The 21,559-nt window shown below is 39.7% G+C and overlaps 1 protein-coding gene across 1 annotated transcript in view; it reads right to left on the bottom strand.

Annotated features, from left to right (window-relative positions):
* Positions 1-263: 263 nt before the first annotated feature.
* Positions 264-21,559, bottom strand: part of PLA2G7 (phospholipase A2 group VII) — a 32,325-nt gene continuing 11,029 nt past the window's right edge. Inside the window, 12 exon segments of the mRNA XM_033217372.1 lie at positions 264-441; positions 444-500; positions 955-1,103; positions 3,782-3,952; positions 5,132-5,223; positions 6,363-6,476; positions 7,299-7,422; positions 8,064-8,132; positions 10,259-10,352; positions 12,174-12,318; positions 12,765-12,886; positions 18,590-18,732. Of these exon segments, the coding sequence (XP_033073263.1) occupies positions 371-441; positions 444-500; positions 955-1,103; positions 3,782-3,952; positions 5,132-5,223; positions 6,363-6,476; positions 7,299-7,422; positions 8,064-8,132; positions 10,259-10,352; positions 12,174-12,318; positions 12,765-12,886; positions 18,590-18,698 (1,317 nt within the window). The 5' untranslated portion in view covers positions 18,699-18,732 and the 3' untranslated portion in view covers positions 264-370.

The following is a 21,559-nucleotide window of genomic DNA, read 5'->3' on the forward strand; positions in this document are numbered from 1 at the left end:
CATTTTGCCTGTTTTAATCTGCTTGTCTGTCAAAGTAATGTAAAAGCCTGTTTTAACTTCGACACTAAAAAGGAAACATCTTTGTAAAATTAAAATTTAGGCTGATATGAATATTGTATGCTGTATTCTTTCTTTACATCTAAAGGGAAAAAATTAGTTCAAGCTTCAATCACGATTACAGTATAGCCTATATTTTAAAATATGAGTCATTTGGGAAAATACATTAAAAATCTCTCTCTCTCTCTCTCTCTCTCTCTCTCTCTCTCCTCTCTCTCTCTCTCTCTCACTCTCACACGCACACACACACACACACACACATAATTTTAGGCAGTTTTGAAGCAAGACTTTTAAAACTGTTTTAATCCTAATTCTAATTATCTGTTCCTGAAGAATTCTGTAACATGATGTGTTGATTGGTTGTATTAATGTTGGTCCCCGGATAAGATTCTCATCATCTCCTTCAATCAAGCAGTCCCACTGATCAAAATCTTTATGAAGTCCTGTAAAATATAAAGTGTTAATGAACATATTAAACTTTTGAGAGCATTAAACAGTTTGGTGCCCCTAGGTGGCAATACAGATTTACAAATTACCCAAGTTGCATTAGGATGGTAGAGACAATGCTCTGTTTCAGCTGCCCCATGGCTGCTTTAGCAGCTGAATGCAAACGGGATAGGAGTGAGGCAACCTGCTGTCAGTGTCCTCAACATGGAAGTCCACTCTAGGCTTCATACAAAGACTATTAGCTTTAACAGTTGCGTTTGCTTTCTATGATATATATGATGTAAAGCAGCAAAATTGACTCTCAAATTTCTGTTTTCAAATTGATTTACTGCTTTGTTCCATTGTAAACCAACTGGAAATAGTTTAAATGGTACTAAAGCTGTATTAAGATAGATAGGTTTGTCCTGAGATTCATCTGGTTTATTTCATGAAAAAATGTTAGTTTCTTACCTAAATGCTTTTGTAAGAATGCTAATGAAGCTTTGTTGCTAAGATCAATCGCTATATCTGAATCTATATCTCCCTTTAATTTGAGCATGCGTCCAATTATTTTGCCAGTTGCAAAAGTGAAGTCAGCAAAATTCTGATGGACTGAACCCCTAAAAAAAAAAAACAAGACATTTAAAAGTCACATTGGTTGATAAAATTATTATTTTTTTAGTTAGGGTGTAAGAAAGATACGGGTCTTGTTGGTCTGTTTACTGAAAACCAGGGAAGAAATAAAACTTGTAATTTGATCTACTTAGATGTATTTCAAGGGTCACAGGCTGTTTGTTTAGGGATCCCAGAGTATATTCATCTTCCCTCTAGAAAAACAAAGAATCTTGGTCTTGCTTGGCATCTTGATTTTAGAAGAAATGAGTCTTGCTTTTTAGTGAATTGGAATACATCCAATTTGTGTGTTGAGGGTCCCTGAACTCACAGCCAGAGCCTGCCACCTGCCCTCACCACTGAACATGGTATGTATTTGATGCTAGTCACTTTAAATTTAAATCACTTTAGATTTAAGCCTTAGAGGAAATAGATTTCAAACAACACCTTTCCCAGTTTTAAACTGTAAGCACTTTATAAATATCATTTGCACTGCTCTCTACATTCATCAATAGCCTAATGTCAAATAGAATGGCCTTTTTTCAGTCCTCATTTTCTACCACCACTGGGACATTTGACACTTGATGGCTTTCTTGCACCTTTTTTCTTTTCGCTTCCTTAACGTTGCACCTTCCCTTCTGACACTAACCACTCTATGTTCTTCACTGGCTCTTCACCCATTTCCCGTTGGCTGAAAGTAGGCATTCCTTACCATTCTATTGCCACACCAATTCTTTTCTCACTTTGCAATCTCCTCTACTTCAAATGTTTCATCTATGTTATCATGTAAATTATGTAATTATCCAGTTTGTGGCCAGACATCTATAAACAGATTACCCCGTTCTCAAGCTAAGAAATTGTGAAGTTAAAAGACATCTTCCCAGCCCCGCCCAAAGCTACACTGCCTCTTGACTCTGCTGGTTCTTATAAGCAAACCATCATTCTTTTAGTTTTCTAAGCTCAAAACAGGGCCACTTAACTCCCTCTCACTCTTCCCCACATTGTAGTAGGAAACTTGAATGTCAGAAACATAAAAAAGATAAACGGCAAGATTACAAGAGAATTGTGAGCAGAAGCTTGGATACTCTGACTGTGGAGAACTGGCTGGAGGAGGAGAAATGGAAGGAGCAGTATTAATGATAGGAGATGCAGTAAAGAGGAGGGTCATAGTATCCAAGGGAGCAGGAAGAGGTGTGGTCAGCAATGTTGAACAGATGCAGAGAGCAAGATTGAGACTCTGAAGAGGCTGCTGGTGTGGCATGCAGCAGGCCTTTAGTGTCTTTGTTTTGGCATGCCGGTGGGGGCTCAGGAAGCTAGACCATAAGACTCAAAGAGTGGGTAGAAGTAAGCACATGCAATAACTAATATTTGTTATTCTTTGACAGTTTCTAGCAAAGAAGGGAAGAAAGAAAAGGTGAGAGCCTAGCAAGGAAGTAGGGTTGAGGGAGGGTCAGGTGTTCTGTATTATTTCTGTTTTAGAATTAGAGAGTCTTGCACAGACACATAAGCTAAATGAAGTCCTTGCCTGAAATACCTAAACCCTTCCTTACTATCTAAACTCTCTTGATCTAAACAAAATCCAATTTTAGTGTCATCTATGAATCCTTTTCCGTTGGAAGAGACCCTTCTATTCTCTGAGCCCATAGTGGTTATTGCCTATACTCTGTATGTTTCATTCCTGCCTCTTCTCTTCTCCTAAATAAACCAGATTTCGGATAGGAAAGGGGTGAGTTCAGGTCCATCTTTGCTTTGTAGTATCTCATTAAGAGTTCAAAACCTTATCAGGAGTTCTTTTGCACCTCCAGAATACAAGAATTGCCAACACTTGATGGTACCCCATTATAGCTTTGGGGAATTTATAAACTTATATTTTTCTCAACAGGTGAGTATATTGCAGGTCTCAATAGATAATCTGACTTTTTATTTAAAGAGTTCCTAGCCCAGCCTAATGATGAAATACTTCCCCCTAGCTCTACCCCCAAAAATCTGTAGGCATGTTCTGATGTTTAGATTAAAGTAGTATATAGTATAATGCTAATTTTAAAATTTTAATTACCAGTGATATAGTTTGGATCTGTGTCCCCACCAAATCATATGTCAAATTAGAATCCCCAGTGTCAGAGGTAGGGACTGGTGGGAGGTGACTGGATCATGGGAGCAGTTTCTCATAGTTTCATACCATCCCCCTTGGTGCTGTCATTGTGACAGTGAGTTCTTGTGAGACCTGGTTATTTAGAAGTGTGTAGTACCATTACCCATCCCTCTCCTCCTCCTGCTCTGGCTATATGAAGTGCTCATGCCCCCATTGCCTTCCGCCATAATTGTAAGTTTCCTGAGGCCTCCCCAGAAGCCAAGCAGATGCCAGCATCATGCTTCCTGCACAGGCTGCGGAACTGTGAGCCAATTAAATCTCTTTTCTTTATAAATTACCCAGTCTCAGGTATTTCTATATAGTAATGCAAGAACAGACTAATATAACCAGTATATATACTATATACATTAACATTCCCATTTTAAAAAGAGTAAGACTTAATGTTCTTAGAAACTGAGATTATCTAATTCTCTCCTTATTGAAAGTCTAAACAACAAATTCAGCAATTCTGTAATGGTTACCAAATGATATCTATTGTTATTTACCCAAGCTTCAAGTTTGTTTCAGATAATGAAATAAGTCACTAATACTTACCTGATTGTAATCATCTTTCTTTCTTTATCAGGTGAGTAGCATTTTTTCATTTTTATGATATTAGCAGGATATTGGAAATATTCAGAGTTGATAAAAAAGAGGGGCTGAGGAATTCTGGAATATACTTCATCACCCAGTGGAAGCATCCATGCATCAAGGGCAATACCACATCTGTAGATATTTGTTGACAATGATGAAATTAAACTGGTTACATACTAGCCAACATTGAGGACATCCTAATAATGCTAGGATTGGTGGACATGCACCATACCAGTTTATTATGGGTTATCTCATTGGAATAAAGAGGTATTATGCTTCAATGTGGGAAAGGGATATGATTAGCTTTGTAAAGTATCAGACCTGGAATTATGTATAATCATTTTCTTTATATGCCTTTTAGGAATTGCAACCATTTGAGTGATATATCCTTAACAATTTTTATTCAAAATAAATTTTAAAATACATAATAATTTCTTCAACACTGTGGAGTATCTGAAAAAGTATAATAAATGCAACCTTTGTTTTCAGAGCTTTTATGCACCTTGTAGTGTATTTATTATAGCTTTTTCAGAGTAGCAACTGAGCCCATTACTTTATATTTAGAGGCGCTTCAGCTGAAAAACTGTCAGAGGGTTGAAAAAAACACATGGAGCATATCATTTGAAAATGGAACTAACTTCCTTTTTAAAAATAAGTTTATCCTACGTTTCCTGACCTTTTGCTAAATGGATGAAAGAAGAGAATTCTCTTACACTGAAATGAACTTCTAAGAAATTTGAGGTGAAGTTTCACAAATGATCCTGCCCACTGTCTGTACAGTCGGCCCTATATGATCTCATCAATCTAGAATGAAGTAGTTTAAGAAAGAAAATGTTCCTGCAAGCTAGAAAACTGGGGTCTGGTCCCCACTCCTACCCAAATAATCATAATTTTAGATCCAGCTCCATCTTAAAGGTGGAAGGGGGAAAAGCCTAATTAAAAAATGTCCTGCCAACTGGAGAAGTCTGGCAATACTGTAAGATGACAATATTATTATCACAACCATTATCTCACAAAAAAATTATATAAAGATAAATTTTTAAGTGAAAAGTGTTAAGCCCTTGGGTAGACAAGAATAATGAGGGAAAACATATGGGAGTAAGGGGAGATTTTAATAGCAGGAGAAGTAGATGTTTTAGCCTAGGAAAATGTATATAGAGTACTTGATGGGGGCAAAAGAATAGCCTTATAAACTCCAAGAGATCCCTTCTTCACTAAGAATTTGAATAAAAAATTATATCTTACATGAGTTATCACTCCCCCTCTTCCAGTAATTTAATATTCTCTTGCTTTACTATCTTATTTTCTTACCTGAATCTCTGATCTTCACTAAGAGTCTGAATAACTGTTGCTCCACCAAAAGAATGTCCAATTACTGCTATTTTTTCCCTATCGATAGAGTCCTATGTGAAAAAGCATGGTATAAATTTATAATTATCTCGTGGTGTTAGAAGAAATGATTCTGTCAATTATGTAATTGTTCATCTTATGGGGATGGTTAAATACCTTGATTTATTATAAAATAGAATATACATATACACACATACATTTATACATACCATACACACATATACATATATACATACCCATATAAAACACATTTACACATATATATATAACATATGTAAAGGTTTGAAAGTAAACTTAATGGTCTTTGTAGTCACCCACACTAGAAATTTCAACATCAGTTCTGACTTCTACCTCTCCTCACCCCATGTTTATTTGTTTTTTTCTTTCCATGAGTATTTATTGAGTACCTACTCTGTGCCAGGCACTGCAGTCTCATTTCAGTGAGCTTGCAGTCCATCAGGGAAGAAAGTTACACAGAGGCATAATGCAATACTGTACAGTGGTACAAAGGAGCACACAAGACAGACAGCGAGCCTGGTCCAGAAGTGGGCATTGGGGTCTAAGAAAGCTTCTGAGAGGAGGTGATGCTTAACTGGAGTTTTGAAATTAAGTAGGAGTTAGGCAAGGAGAAGAGTGTATCAGGCCAAGGGGACAACATGTACAAAGGCAAGGATACAGAGGAGAGTGGCTGCTTGAGGGACAACAAATTTCTTCATTGTATCTGGAGAACAGACCATCATCTTATTCTCTAGTTCCCCCTAATCCCTGCACTCTATATGCCACACACACTTTTGAGTCTTTGCTCATTGCTGCCCACTCTGTCTGATATTTTTCCACCCACTCCCAAACTTGTGTCAAGTTTTCAAGGTCAAGCTTAAAAACTAGCAGGAGCTGTCCATGAAATAATAACACTTCCACGGGAGTTATGTTGAACCACATGACATTGCTGTTTTTGTAGATCAAAACTGACTAACTTTTGGCAATTTCATATCTAGTCCAAGATAATGCATTCTTAATTGCTGCAATACTTTACCTGTACTGCTTTGTGTGTGTATGTGTGTGTGTGTGTTGTGGTGGGAGGTGGTTGCAGCCCTTTATGATGTTATACCTTGCAATATAGCAGAAAATGAGATGACAAAAAACAATAAAGAACTGTAGGACAAGAGAAAAATTACTTCTTTTTTTAGCTTACCTTTAGTTGTTCCATATCAAACTTTAAATCTAATGCATTCTTTACTGGCTTTCCATGATCAATGTCAAGAATCAGATTGAGAGCTTGGGAACATTCTTTCGCTCTTTGCCGTACCTAATATAATTATTAGAAGAAGGAAATGACAAAGTAAAAAGTTAAAACATTTATTTTAAAGTTTCTGTATAAGCTGTATGTGGGAAAAATCGTTGGTCAGTTATAAACTGGAAACTGGATACATGCTACCATAATGACGCAGGCCCCAGCTTTGCACATAGGTATAGCTTAGTCCAAATCCTGGCTCTGTTGCTTACCTACTATGTGACTTGAGATGACTTACTTAACCTCTCTGAGTTTCCATTGATTGTACGATAATACCTACCTAAAGGAAATGTGGGTGGGCTCAAATGTAATAACATATGTAAAACACTCACTATAAAGAGCCAATATGCTTCACTTAACTTAATTGCCCTAATAGCTCTGTAAGACAGACCATGTTTTTATTCATTATTTTGTAACAAAATTAAGTGGTGGAGCCAGGACTCAAACATAGAAAGTTGGGTTCTAAGGCCTATACTCTTAATTCTATTGTATACTGCCTCTCTGAAAACTAGTCCTTTTATATTGCCTGTGAGGAAGAATCTATTAATTTATTTTCTAGCACTTTTTAGATTCTAAAATTAGAAGTTTTAATTCAGGGGAATTCTGACTAGTCACTGTCATCTCCCACATTTTTGTATTTGCCTTTGTTTTCACTATGAACGAGATATTCCATTAAGGGAATTTTACTACTCCGGGAATCTATTGACAGGTCTTTTGAGAATGGGAAATAGGAGAGCTAGGAGCATAACTTGCCATATCTAAAATTAAATTAACAAATGTCATCCTTTTGTACATGCTTTTAGGTCACCATCCACCTCTCCTTTCATTGTAATGTACCTGCTTATTTCGTATATGTATCTCCTCCTCTTCTTTCAGGGTTCTAAGGTAGAGCCAAGACTTTTTCCCTATTTCTGCAGCAGATTGGTTCTTGAAATAGTAAGTTGCAGATGCAGATCTATCTCTATAATACAAGTAAAATTATTATTTATGTATGCTCCTTCCTTTCCTCATCTGACCCATGTTTCTCAGTTCCATCCTTGACTCAACTTCCTCTGATCTTTTGACATCCCTTTCTTCTTCCACTCTATATTTTCCCTTAAAGAAGACCCTAAATGAGTTCCAGGAAATAAACCTTATTGTCTATTGTCAAGTTGCAGGTAAACTCAATCCATTCTGTCTTCCTGATTCTGGGAGGCAGTGTTAGCCATGTTGAAACTCACTCTCAGGAATCAAATCCCGGACTGCCACTTACTAGTTGTGTGACTTTGGGCAAATTACCCTTTATTACCTCTATATTCCCCTTCCTTAAAACAACAACAATAATAATAACCATCTCATAGGATTGTTATGAAGACTGAATGAGATGGTGTATAAAAAACATTTTGCATAGAACATGGCAGGCAAATAAACCCTCTAGAAATGCTGGGTGTTTTTAAGTCTTTCAAGTCGACAAACTCAATCTCCTTTTTTGCTCATCATGTTATCATACTTGAAAGTTCCATCAACATTTTAAATAAACTTTTATGAAAATTAGAAACATAATTATGAGCATTGTCATTCCCTGTAGTTGGCCAAAGAGCCCAATTACATCAGATAACATACCTGTGTTCTACAGCAGCAACTATAAACCCATGAGATGCCAGGTCAATGCCAATAGCAGAATAAATTGTCCTTCAAAACAAAAAGAGGGAAGCATTACGACTACCAGTCATGATTACAAGGCTGAGTCTGCTAATAAAACTGGGAACATGGAGGCCGTTACCTCCCATAGTAGTGCCCTGGGGTGGAGTGGAGAGCTACGGTTCTTAAAGGAGGGTGATTTTGTTCCTTAGGGGATATTTGACAATGCCTGGAGGTATTTTCATTATGAATGTGGGCGAGGGTACTACTGATGTCTAGTGGGTAAAGGGATGTTGTCAAACATCCTACAATGCACAGGGCAACACTTCACAACAAGAAATTATCTGGTCCAAAATGTCAAGAGTACTGAAGTTGAGAAAACCCAGTGCAGTGATTATAAATATTGCCTTTGAGAGTTTTGGGTTTTTAATCTTGGGTCTGCCTTCCCAGCTATATGATTTTAGGTAATTACTGCATGTTTGTCCTCACCTGTAAAATGGGCCTAAGAGTAAAGCATTTGTTCTAGGGTAGTTGCAAGGTTTTGCTAAGATAATGTATATAGGAAAGCACTACAGTATGGTAGTTATGAGAATGAGACCTGCAGTCTGACCACTGTCTTTGAACCCTGGTTCTACCACTTGTCAGCTGTGTACCTTTAATAAGTCACAACATTTTCTCTGCCTTGGTTCTTTATCTATAAAATGGTGATGCTATAATAGTATGGTACCTCATCAGTGAGGATCAATTGAATTAATACATTTTCAGTACTTATAATCATATTAGAAACAGGTAAATACTTACATACACGTTAGCTATTATTAAATGATTGGACTGGGTGAAATACTTGAAAAATCATGTGCTAAGCACTGCCTTTATGCCCTCTTCCACAGCTTCATTTGCACAACCTTTTCCTCATACCATGCGTCCAATAGGAAATGTCCACAGAGAATAAAAAGGAGGTAGCTAGAGACTATGTCTTTATTGCTGAAGATACAGGACCTTTTCAAGAGGGGGAAATGATATGGCACAGGGATTAGCAAACTTCTTCTGCTAAAGGCCAGAGAGTAAATATTTCCAGCTTTGTGGGCCATACAGTCTTTGTCACCCCTACTGAACTCTGCTGTTGTAGGACAAAAGTAACCATAGACAGTGTACAAAAATGAATGGGTGTGGCTGTGTTCCAATAAAACTTTATAGAAATAGGCAGTGGGCTGGATTTGGCCCTTGGGTTCTAATTTGCCAATCACTAGTGTAGGAGAAATCAAATAGCTAGCTGAACTACATTTAAAGTGCTGAAAAGAATTCTTTATTGCAGGTGCTACCCAACTTGTTCCCAGCTAAAAGCCATCTCTCTTATTTTCTGAGTTTTACAATCCCCTGCAGTAGAAGAGGGGCGACAGGTAATAAAGTGGTGGAAGAAAGTGAAGAGGGTGGTTGTTGTCAGGAAAATGTGCCACTCAGCTATCATGCTACAGACTTCAGAGCTTACTAAAGACCCTATCCAGCTCCTGCCCCTCTGGATCCATCACCATGGTCAAGTGGAAGCTAAGCATCCAGTGAGCTGCTCCCAGAGACTTGGCACAGCATGGGTACTAACATTAACCCATTCCTATGAGATACAGGACTCTTGATAAGCAAATTTGGCCAAGCACCCCTTCCATTGGCCTGGCTCAATATTTCTTAGAACCATGCTGCAGTCTGAAGCTCTTCTTATCCGATCCTTCTCCCTTCCCCATCACCTTTTCAGGTGTCCAACCTGTGTCATGGTCCAAAGTTTCTCCCCATCTCTTCCTGCTCCTTCTCTCACCTTCACAGATATTTCTCTTAACAAATGTCTTTCACAGCTAATCTAAAATTGGTTTTTCAAAAGTCCTAAACTTTACAGAGGATAATTTTAAGAGTGTAAATATTACAATATAGAAGGATAACTATAAAAAATGCAACACCCTTTCTTCTCTGCTGTGAGGCTAATCTCAATGAGCTGGTAGTAGGGAAAAAAACTACTTGACCATACAGGGCTAGGACTGATCAACAGACCCACAGTCAATTATTGAGGAACCCCAATTCCTCCAGACAAGGGCCTGCATGACATTCCAAAATCTGCTATTTCTTTTTTGAATAAAAAAAATTGTCATTTATTCCTGGAAGCTAAAAGTGTTCAGCCTCTTAAAGATTACCTGAATGCTCCAAGACCATGAGAAAAAACAACAAGTGGGTATTTTTCACCAGGCCTCAGAGGGGAATTCCAGTCTGCAGGAGTTGTCACTGAACCTACACAACAATGGGAGATTATAGTTAGTGTTTTCTCTGAGTGTTGCTAGTGAATTTAATTCACATCTCATTAGCATAAAATGCAGACCCATCTGATTTATATCTACTTTTTTATGGATGAATAATAGTAGATTCATTAAAAAGACTGCTACTAGATACCCACCAACCAAAGACCCGAACTATAAGTTTTTTGTTTTTTTTTTTTTTGAGACAGAGTTTTGCTTTTGTTGCCCAGGCTGAAGTGCAATGGCATAATCTCGGCTCACTGCAACCTCCGCCTCCTGGGTTCAAGTCATTCTCCTGCCTCAGCCTCCCGATTAGCTGAGATTGCAGGCATGTGCCACCAAGCCCAGCTAATTTTGTATTTTTAGTAGAGACGGGGTTTCTCCATGTTGGTCAGGCTGGTCGCGAACTCTGGATCTCAGGTGATCTGCCCACCTTAGCCTCCCAAAGTGCTGGGATTACAGGCACGAGCCACTGCATCCGGCATAAGTCCTTTCCTCAGACCACAGGATTATTAACGATGAGTTGTCACTGACAGCTCTGGACTTAAGGTGAGAGATTTTCACAGGTGTATTCATAAAGGCTGCTACTTATTGCCATTCCCAGGTTTTGGAAAAATTTCAAAGGGAATGTTCTGAAACCAAACTACCCATAAAACCTCACATACATTACACTGAGAGCTAGAATGTAAGAAACAGAGATGCTGTTCATTATGATTTGGTCATAATTATGCAGCAAAAGGTAGAGAAACCACTGACTTCATACTGAGTCATGGATGCAGCTCTCCCACTTCCTAGCTATGGATCTTGGGCAAGTTCCTCAAACTTTCTGTGCTTCAGATTCCTCTTGGGTAAACTTGAGAAAATGATATCTCTTTCATAGGAGTTGTGTGAGAATTTTATTTAATTAGGTAATATATGTAAAGCACCTATCCATCACATAGTAAGGGGCTCAAAAATGGATATACTGTCTTCTTGCACTTCTCAATTTTTATTATCACCATTATTATCAGCAGTCATTTGTGTTTCATTTTCTTGTCTATAAAATGCAGATGTGGTCACAAAGACTGAATGTGATGATTGCTATGGAAGTGATTTATAAGTTATTTTGCAATATAAATACGCAGAGTTATGGCATTTTCATGTCTGTTATAAGTGGTTTTTAAGACAATTAGAAGCTGATGTTTAAGATGAATCCCAAAAGTTGTAAATAGTTTTGTGGGAGAAATGTGAAGACACAGTTAACATCAGCTCAACAGTCATGTCTAGTCAAACAGGTAAGGAAGGAAAAGTCTACATTAGCGTAATGTAGACAGTAAGTGAAGAATGCATATCAGATGGTCTTAGTGATGGGGGTAGGTGATGGGAATGAGAGTAGAGTCTCTTCATTTATGACAAGTAAGGCATTAGCTTTGACTCCTTTGTTTTGGATCTGGAGAGTTTGGTGGCTTCTACTTTCTTTCCCTTTTTTTCTAACTTAGCACAGAACATGCAGGATAGTGGCCGCACCAAAGAACCTGCTATTCTCACCACGGTATTGCCTTCTCCTTGGTATGTCAGATGAACACTAAAGAGCAGCCATAGAAAGATGTCAGAGTCAGTCTGATACTCTCGGCCACTCCCATCCAACTCAGAATGGACAAAATGAGAACCCTTGATTCTGTCATAGTTGCCTGGGCTTTAAAGAAATAATTTCCTTATCATTTTTGGAGCTGTTGGGAGTGGAGAAAAATCTACTCTGGGCTTAACTGCTTGAAATTATTGTTGTTTTCAAGGTTTTCTTATATGCAAGCCTACAGAGGACCAACAGAAATCTTACCAAAGAGTAAACTCAAAATGTTGCCCATAAGCCAGTGTTTTCCAAGATATTTGCTAAGACCCCAAAAATATTCCTTATTTGGGATCCAAAGGGTGTCAAGGCGATCATCATCTTGGGATGGATAATATAAACGCAAGAAGGTGCCCTGTTAAGAAAGAAATTAATGCACTTTTAGAGAAGTTGTGTCTCAAACATATTCGAGCAGCTATTTTGCATATTTAATTAGTGGGGACACAAATACCTCTGTGTTCACAAGGAGGTCTAGAGAACTTTATAGGCTACTGTGGTGATTGAAGACAGTCATGAAAGAGAAACAGAAAAACAATGTTCTATCTCAGTGAAAGGAAAATATAAGCAGCCTGGCTTCAGGTATTTTATGAAGTGAAAAATAGGGTTTATAGGGAAATTAATCAGACAATAGCAGTGAATTGGGGAATGGCTAAACTAGTAAAAGCCTTCATATGAAACAATACAAATTGCAAAATGAGTCATTCTCAGGTGAGGGCAAGGTCACATTTGAACACCTTCTAGTGGTACATAACGACAGACAATAGTAGAGTATCAGGATAAGTTGTATAAATCAAGCATTACCTTTTTAGTGTGATCAAACATTAAGTCTGTACAACCAACGGAATAAGGCCCATTTCCCTTAGGGATTTTAGCTTGGCCAAAGCTTGCAGCAGCCATCAGTACTTGTATTTTGTTGACCCACGCTGAAAAACAGGTATATATTATCTCATTTGTCATCCATTACACATCAGATTTTATTATGCAAAGGAATTCTAATGGAATCAAATTACTTCCCATGGTTTCTGGCCTTCTTCCTTTCTCAACCTAACAAGTAAAATATGCAATTATTGAGGGTCTGCTCTGTTTGAAACACTGTGTAGGGGTTTTGGAGTGTAAAGAGATGAAAGTAGACATAGCCCTTCTCCCAAGCTACCTTGGACTGTTATCTCCTAATGTTTGCAGCCTTGCCCTCTCATTCTACTTCTATCCAGAGTATATTAAACATGACTCCACAATCTGTTTTCCTAAACATGAACTTTATCTCACATTTCAGATTTGTGCCTACAACTTTTCCTTAAACATTTCTACCTGATGTCCTTCCCATAAGAATGTCAAAGCCATTTAGTTTCCAAAATGAAACTAAATGACCATCTTTCAACTCCCCCTTCTCATCTTCCAGCCACACAGCCTAAAACTCAAGAACTCCTCATCTCCTGCACTACAAGCCAGAAACCTTGGAATCATCCTACTCTCCTAGCTCTTTCCCACCAACCCCCTACATTCAACCAAGCTTCTATTTTTTTTTTTTTTTTTGAGATGGAGTCTTGCCCTGTTGCCAGGCTGGAGTGCAGTGGTGCAATCTTGGATCACCGCAACCTCCGATTCCCTGGTTCAAGCTATTCTCCTGCCTCAGCCTCCTGAGTAGCTGGGATTACAGGCATAGGCATGCACCACCACGCCCAGCTAATTTTTGTATTTTTAGTAGAGATGGGGTTTCACCATCTTGGCCAGAATGGTCTTGATCTCCTGACCTCATGATCCACCTGCCTCAGCCTCCCAAAGTGCTAGGATTACAGGTGTGAGCCACTGCGCCCGGCCCCAAGCCTCTATTGCTAACATTAGCTTTTAGCTTAGAATGATCTCCACAATATATCGCTGACCCTCTAGCTCTACTGTCTCATTTATGCCCTTACTGTCTCTTGATCAGACTGTTGCTCTCTCTCCTAACTGTTCCACCCACTTTGGATCTTGACCCCTTCAAACACATCCTTTACACAGCTCCTGGAGGGATTTAAAGCACAAATCACACCAGACAATTCTTAAAATCCTTCAATGGCTTCCTATCAGCAAATGTTCTTTCCTTGAAGGGGGAATGTATTGGAGTCTTTTTGGAAGGTAGTTTGTATGAGGAATTTAAACCTCCACATGCTTTTCTAAGCAAATACACGGCTACTTGCAAAAATGTGGCCTGTCCTTCCAGTGCTCTGGGGTTGAAACATACTGAGGTTCACAGGTGCACAAGTTAAATCCCAAGTTTCTGGGCACTGCAAACCCTCCACTGGAGGTCCATTGCCTCATAGTCTTCTTCTGCCTCTTCCCGTTAAGTTATCACCCTTCCTTGTGCTACAGTACTCCTGAGTGACACAGTGGGCTGATTTGATGCCTCTGCACCTTTGTAAATGCTACTGCCTATGCTTAAATCCCCTTGGCAAACTCCTATTCAAACTTCAATACCTTGGTCAGATATCCTGTCTTCTCTGAAGCCTTCCCTGATTCCCCAGACAGACTTAATCATTCCAACCTCAGTATTATATAGATTCTAGGTGCCTGTGTGTTTACACACATGTAATCATTCTTCCTATCACATATTAAAATGATGTGTCTGCATTCTACACTAGGCTATTTCTCCAGAGTCATATCCATGTCTTTGCGTCCTCTGATCTTAACACAGTGTCTGGCACATAGTCAGTGCTCAACAAATACTTGTGAAAATGAGCTTAGTTAACTTGAATGGCCACTGGTCTTTCTTGTTTTCCTTTAAACCCTTTATCATATGTAGTATTTTACTCACCCGCTCCTACAACTCCTTTTCTCTCTCTGGTGCAATCCTTCCACACACCTGCAGCTTCATCTGTTCTCCTTTCCAAACCCCAATCAAATCCATATTTAATTCCAAGATGTTGAATCCATATATCAGTATATTCAGACTCTCACTTTTCTTGTGAGATATTCAGCTTGTCCACCCATTCCTTCCATTGGATGGTGAGAGTTGATTACTCTCTGCTAGCCAGCTATCAAGAGCTATGTTAGGTAAGGCGTCTGCATCAATACCATGGAGCACTGCCCAGAAAGGTTTTGAGTCATGGGAAGAAACCAATTTACAGCCTCCACACTGGTGACTCATGTGTGAAACACCTGCCCATCATGAAGCCTTTCAGTACATAAGGCTCGGCTACCCAAAGCTGATCCATGGACCAGCATCATTGGCACCACCTGGAGCTTGGAATCTCAGGCTCCTGGACTTCACCACAGTTCTACTGAATCAGAAAAGGAGTGCCCATTAAGGTTTAAGGGACACTGGGCTGAAGTTCCAGACCACCTGGCCTGACACACCACTCAGCAATCCATGGTCAAATGGTAGGAAGTAGTTTCAAGAAAGACAACGGGAGAGGGGGTTGAGATGAACAAACCCTGGGAATTGGAGGGACATGGTTCTATTTCAGATTTCAGGTGTACCTCTTACAAGCTATAATCCTCTGGCCTAGGCAATTTGCTCCCCTACTCTGATCCACATTCGTAAAATGACAAAAGCACTTGACCAGCCCACAGGACAGTTGTAAAGATGAGGTGAGAATGTAGGTCAAGTTCTTAGTACAAAACATGACACATAATGAGCAGACAACTAATGCTGTTTACTCCTTCCCCAGAGTTCATTTACTCTTGCTAGGTAAATCTGTGCTGAGTCCTTAGGGAAGTTTTAGCAGGTCTAACCTCCCCCCAGGTAGATTCAAACCCCAGAACCTTTTTTTTTTTTTTTTAACTTTACCTGTAAGGTGAACTTTCAGGGTCTATTTAGAATTACAAAAGGCTCTTCTTCTTCCATTAAAAGAGTATCTACTGAGCCATGCTTCTGGTGTAACAGGGAGATGTGAAGTCCCAAGGAGGAGGACCTTAGGGCAGGGACACCTGCCTTTTCTTCTGTGGTGAGCAGCCTGGCGCTACTGCACCCCCACCCCTAGGCAGGCATGGTGTGCCTGTGCAGGGCTTGGGGCAGGGAGACCTCTGGCTCACACAACTCGCTAAGGAGCCCCAGAGTCACAGCTGCTGTTGGAGACACTAACCTTTAGAATTGGAGGCTCAGTTCTGGAGGCATGGGAGGGTTTCACCCAACACAAGCCTCCATTTGTGAGATCTCAATTCCAAAGGACCAGGGAACCTTTTCCAATAAGTTAGGAGTGCCCTGGTTGTCCAACACCTGTTCTCCCTGAGAAGGTTTCTCACTCAGCATTCAGGAGCGTCAAGGTGAGGCTATAAGTCTGCCTGTTTCAGGACACCTGACCCCTGAGAAGGCCTCAGGAATCGTCAGGCTGACTCAGGTTTTGGTATAGGTCTATGGGGTCCTGTGCACCAGTACCAGGGTGCCTGGGAGTAGCAGTGGAACAGGCTCCATAGCCTGCAGCTGACCTGGTTATGGGCCTGGATTTCCCATTCTCTAACCATCTGTCAGGAGTCATCATTAAGGAATTGGAAGGAGGAGACTCATCAGATCAAATGACCACTCACACAGTTTTGTGGTTTAGAATTTATAAATGTCTCTTCTTAGTTTTCTTCTACTTTATTGTAATAGGAGGATTGGAACCTATGGTATGCTATTAATTTTATTACATATTTTTGGGGGTGTTCATTTGTCAAATATTCCTGATGTTCAATCTTGGGTTTGGAGATGAACTGTAAACATGCTAGGAAAATTATACTCTTATATGGCTTTAGGTCCTCCATTAGCAAAGAGGATATCTCTAGACCATTCTTAGAAACCTTTTTACCTGCATAGCCATATTTTCTGTGTATCCATTTAGTAAGAAATTATAAAGAATCACCTATTATTTTAATCTTATTTAATAAACTATTTCTAATACTTTAAACCAATATGTATGCATTCATTTTTGTTTGTTTGTTTTGGGACAGAGTCTCGCTCTGTAGCCCAGGCTGGAGTGCAGTGGTGAAATTTCGGCTCACTGCAACCTCCTCCTCCTGGGTTCAAGCAATTCTCCTGCTTCAGCCTCCCAAGTAACTAGGACTACAGGTGTGCACCACCACACCCAGCTAATTTTATGTTTTTGTTTTGTTTTGTTTTTTAATATAAACGGTGTTTCGTCATGTTGGCCAGGCTGGTTTTGAACTCCTGACCTCAAGTGATCCATCCACTTTGGCCTCCCAAAGTGCTGGGATTACAGGCGTGAGCCAGCATGCCTGGCCTGCATTCATTTGGGCACTGCATTGGGCTCAATGCTGGGACTATAAAGATAAATAAAGCAACGTCCCTGTCCTCAAGTTTCTGTCAGTCCAGTGACAGCTTTCCAATGATTTTTAAAGATAAAGGGATTTAAAATTTGTTTAAACTTTTATCCTGTACCAATAAAAAGTGAATGATATAAATGTTTCCTGGATGATGATTTTCCCACCATATAAGATATTACCTGTTCTCAATCCATGGAAAAGGTAATAGGAAAAATCAACTTAATGTCATCTAGGATGCAGGACCCTTGAATTTGGCTATAAATTTATTATCTTGTAGTCACTAGTGTATCCTTGATGACTTAACTTCCTGATGTGTTGTAGGATGAATGGACCTGCAAGATATTATTCTATTTCCTATGCAAATGTAGATATAAGATATAGGACCTCTCCTAATGCATTCATTTTCCTGGTTATGTAGTAGGGCAGAATTTAAGGTACTGAGTTATGAAAGCTCTTTTGCAAATTCTATAGTAAGGAGTCACCCATCAAGCTTGAACAAGTTGATCCAGAGCGACCCACAACTACCCAGGTGCACAGCTCTGTAGGTATAGTCACTATGACACCATTCAGAAGCCACCTACACTGCTCTCCATAGGAGACTGGGAAGAGAAGTTTATGCATCACAACCCTTTGGGATGAGCAGGAATTTGCAAAGCTCCAGAAACAATCTCTTTGCAATTAAGGTCCCTCTTAATGACATTAAATGTAGCTGTCTGAAGATGGCTGTCCTGTTTTGGCCCCTCCTCCTCCTAGGTTTGTCTAAGCTTTCCTCCGCTTTCTTTCCCCTCTTACCACGAGGCAAGAAAGAATCAGTGATCACATCCATTCTCATCTGGAACTCCCTAGCACCTCCCTTGTCCCTACTTCTCTCTATTATTAGGTAGGAAAGATTGTTTCCCTTTGGATCCCAAGACCTGAAATTGTTATCTCACATGACTTTCCACTATTAACCAGGACTAGGCCTGTTGAACAAGACACCTGCTTCTTCTCCACCTCATGGAAGCAGGTTTTGAGGCTGCCTTGGAGTGGACTCCAGAGCCGTTGCATTACTATGCTTGTGTGGGCATATGTTAGGGCAGTTGGAGAGAGAAGGGGTGGCATTAAGGAGGTTCTCCGTGGTGATTGCAAGCTGAGCTTCCAGTGCATCTTAAAATGTCCCATCCTGGTTCTGTCCTGCAGTCCTGACATTGAAGAACACAGGCGCTTCTTCAATTTCCGTTGAAATGAGGAAAAAGTGAGAACCTCTCCCCGACTCCAGCAGAATGCAGGATCTCCATAAGCATTTAAATAAGACTTGTTTAGATGTGCAGACGTGCAACTTCTTGGGGCCCACTTGAAGTATGCCAACAGATCAGTTGCTCAAGACCTTGAACAAATATACCTCTTACCTGATGATTTCATATGGGCAACAGGATTTAGGTATTGCCAGTCAAAAGGATGAACCACAGCGAGGCAGCCGCAGAGGCAGAAAAGCACACACAATTTGGGTGGCACCATCTTGGGAGCTGAGCAGCAGTTTCAGCTTAGTCTTCTTTAAAGCAAATGATTAAAAGAAAAAAAAAACATGCAATGAAGCGGCCTTAAATAGGCTGACAAATCAAGAGAGGCTGAGGTACTAGTAACACTCGGAAAAAATAAAACATGTATTTTCTGGGCTGGGTTTTAGATTGGCACTAGAATAGTAAAATCTTTGGTAATGTAGGATTACCATTACCTACATTACCAAGGATTATATTGGATTGTAGAGCACAGAAATAATACTTTCAGACAGTTAGATTAAGTTTTTGGTCACTAGTTTTCTAACTTTATAACAGTATAGTCAGCAATAAAAATAGCCAACAAAATATAACAAATATAACAACCATCTATCATCATCATAATAACATCCATAGGTATGTCTAGCACATAGTAAACAGTTCATAAATTTTGGCTATTTCCATCATTTAATTATACAGTGATTATATTTCTGCTGCTATGGTTGTTTTGGGTATTAATATGATGTTATATTCTTGGTAATTTCTATAATCCTACTATAATATAAGTTTCCAAAAAGCAGAGGTCAGGTCTTATTTGTTGTCCCAGTGCCTAATAGAGGACCTGGCAAGAAGTGGTACTGCATAGATGCTTGTTGAATCAGCAAATGAAACAACAGAATATGAGATGGGTGGTAATAATAAATTATATTACAATTAGGCTGTATGCTAACATCTTATTAGCAAAAACTATCTTGCATTTGTGCACCCACTTTCCCCTCTAAAATTTGGCCCTTCAACTTTTGTGGGGGATAGAAAAGGTCCAAGCCACCACCATCTCTCACCTAAAATTTGCCATCACCTCTAACGGGTCTCCTTGCTTTTGCCCTTGACCCTATAATCTATCCCCAACACAGCAGCCAGAGTGATTGTGTCACCCTTCTGCACAAAACCCCCAAATGGTGTCATATATTACAGGGTAGAAGCCATTCACCCAAAATAGCATAGAAGGCTCTACATAGCCTTTACTGAACACACTCCCAATCCTTCCACTATCCCCTCTTGGACACCTGCTGCAATCACACTTGCTTCCTTGCCATTCACCAAACATGCCAAGTACTCCACAACCACCCTCCATCCCCACCTTGAGGGCTTTGAATATCTTCCCTTTTGTGGGAATCCTCTTTGCTCTGACACCCAAATGACTGGTCCTCTCACTTCCGGGTTTTTGTTCCAGTGATACTTTCTCAGTGACACTTTCCTGGATCAATCAATTTAAAATTACAATCTAACCTCCTTCTTCACACCAATACATTCCCTATTTCCCTCCCTACTTTATTTTTCTCCAATATTTATCACCAACTAATTTGTTAGCTGTGTATCACCTTCCACTAAAAACTTAGTTCCGTGAGTGGAAGGATTTTTTATGGTTTTTCCCCCTGCTGTATTCCCAAGACTGAGAATAGTACCTGGTATACAGAGGCACTCAATAAATGCCTGCTGAGTGAATAAATCTAGCACATCTGGTTAGTAATACAAACTGCGCCAAATGTAATGATCCAGTGTCCCACGGACACTAATGAAGTGCTTGTTAGTATAGCTATTTTGTGGGCAGATGTAATAAAGCTGTGTGGCACAGACAATGAGTGCTCCTGAACATCTATGTGCGTCCCTACATTTCTTAGCTGCCCCTGTGCTTGGGCTGGGCCAGTGGGACTAATTCCTGAGAAACAGAAATTTGAACAGAAGTGGTCTGAAACAGAGTCACTGTATCTCCTTCATGCCTTCCTCTCCCTGACACGGCAAACTTAGAAATCACATGCTGACATAGTGCAGTCTTGAAGTGAAAGAAGCCTGGATGCCTAGTCACTGAACAGAGAAGAGCCCATGCCAATTCAAATGATCTTTCACAAATAGGAAATAAACTTTTGCTGTGTTAAGCCACTGAAATTTCCAGGTGAAGCTGTTATTGCCTTACTGCAGCACAGCATGGCCTATCCTGAATATCAGATCTGCAGTCATTCAATCAAAGGGTATTTCTTAAGCAAATACTATATGCCCTCTGCTATGGCAACAATTGTGGTAAGTACCAGAGAATGTGACACAATCCCTACTCTCAGAGAGTTTACAATTGTGTTTCAGAGACAAGACTAGCATATATTAATAATATAATACAGGAAGAAAGGAAATTACAGGCGTATTTTATAATTCTTAAATGATATGGTGCAAGTTCTGAGAGAGCAACAGGAATTTAGACAGAAAGATTTCAAAGAGATGGGGCTTTCGTGTAAGGGCAGCTACTATTGTACAGGCTAGAAAGACCCAGACAGGCCGCTGGGAAATGTGTTGCTGAAGCTCTAAACATTTTTTTTTTTTTTTTTTTGGACGAATTCTCACTCTGTCATCAGGCTGGAGTTCAGTGGTGTGATCTCGGCTCACTGCAACCTTCACCTTCTGGGTTCAAGCAATTCTTCTGCCTCAGCCTCCAGAGTAGCTGGGACTACAGGCGCCCACCACCATGCCCAGCTAATTTTTGTATTTTTAGTAGAGACGGGGTTTCACCGTGTTGGCTAGGATGGTCTCGATCTCCTGACCACATGATCTGCTCTCCTCGGCCTCCCAAAGTGCTGGGATTACAGGCGTGAGCCACCACGCCCAGCCAAAACTTCTTAAACTACTTGCAGAGGGACTATATTTCCTTATTCAACATCTTTCTTTTGATCAGAAAAAAAAGTATATATAGTGTAACTCTATAAGATTATTTATAATGTTGGTTGATTTTATTTTATTTCAGTATTATATTTAATTTTATTATAAAGTTAATAGATGATTTCAAAACTCCAAACATAACAGGAAAAGGTAAATTGAGTTGTCTCTTCACAAGTA

Source organism: Trachypithecus francoisi, unplaced genomic scaffold (assembly GCF_009764315.1).
Source record: "Trachypithecus francoisi isolate TF-2019V2 unplaced genomic scaffold, Tfra_2.0 Lachesis_group10, whole genome shotgun sequence".
Lineage (NCBI taxonomy): Eukaryota > Metazoa > Chordata > Mammalia > Primates > Cercopithecidae > Trachypithecus > Trachypithecus francoisi.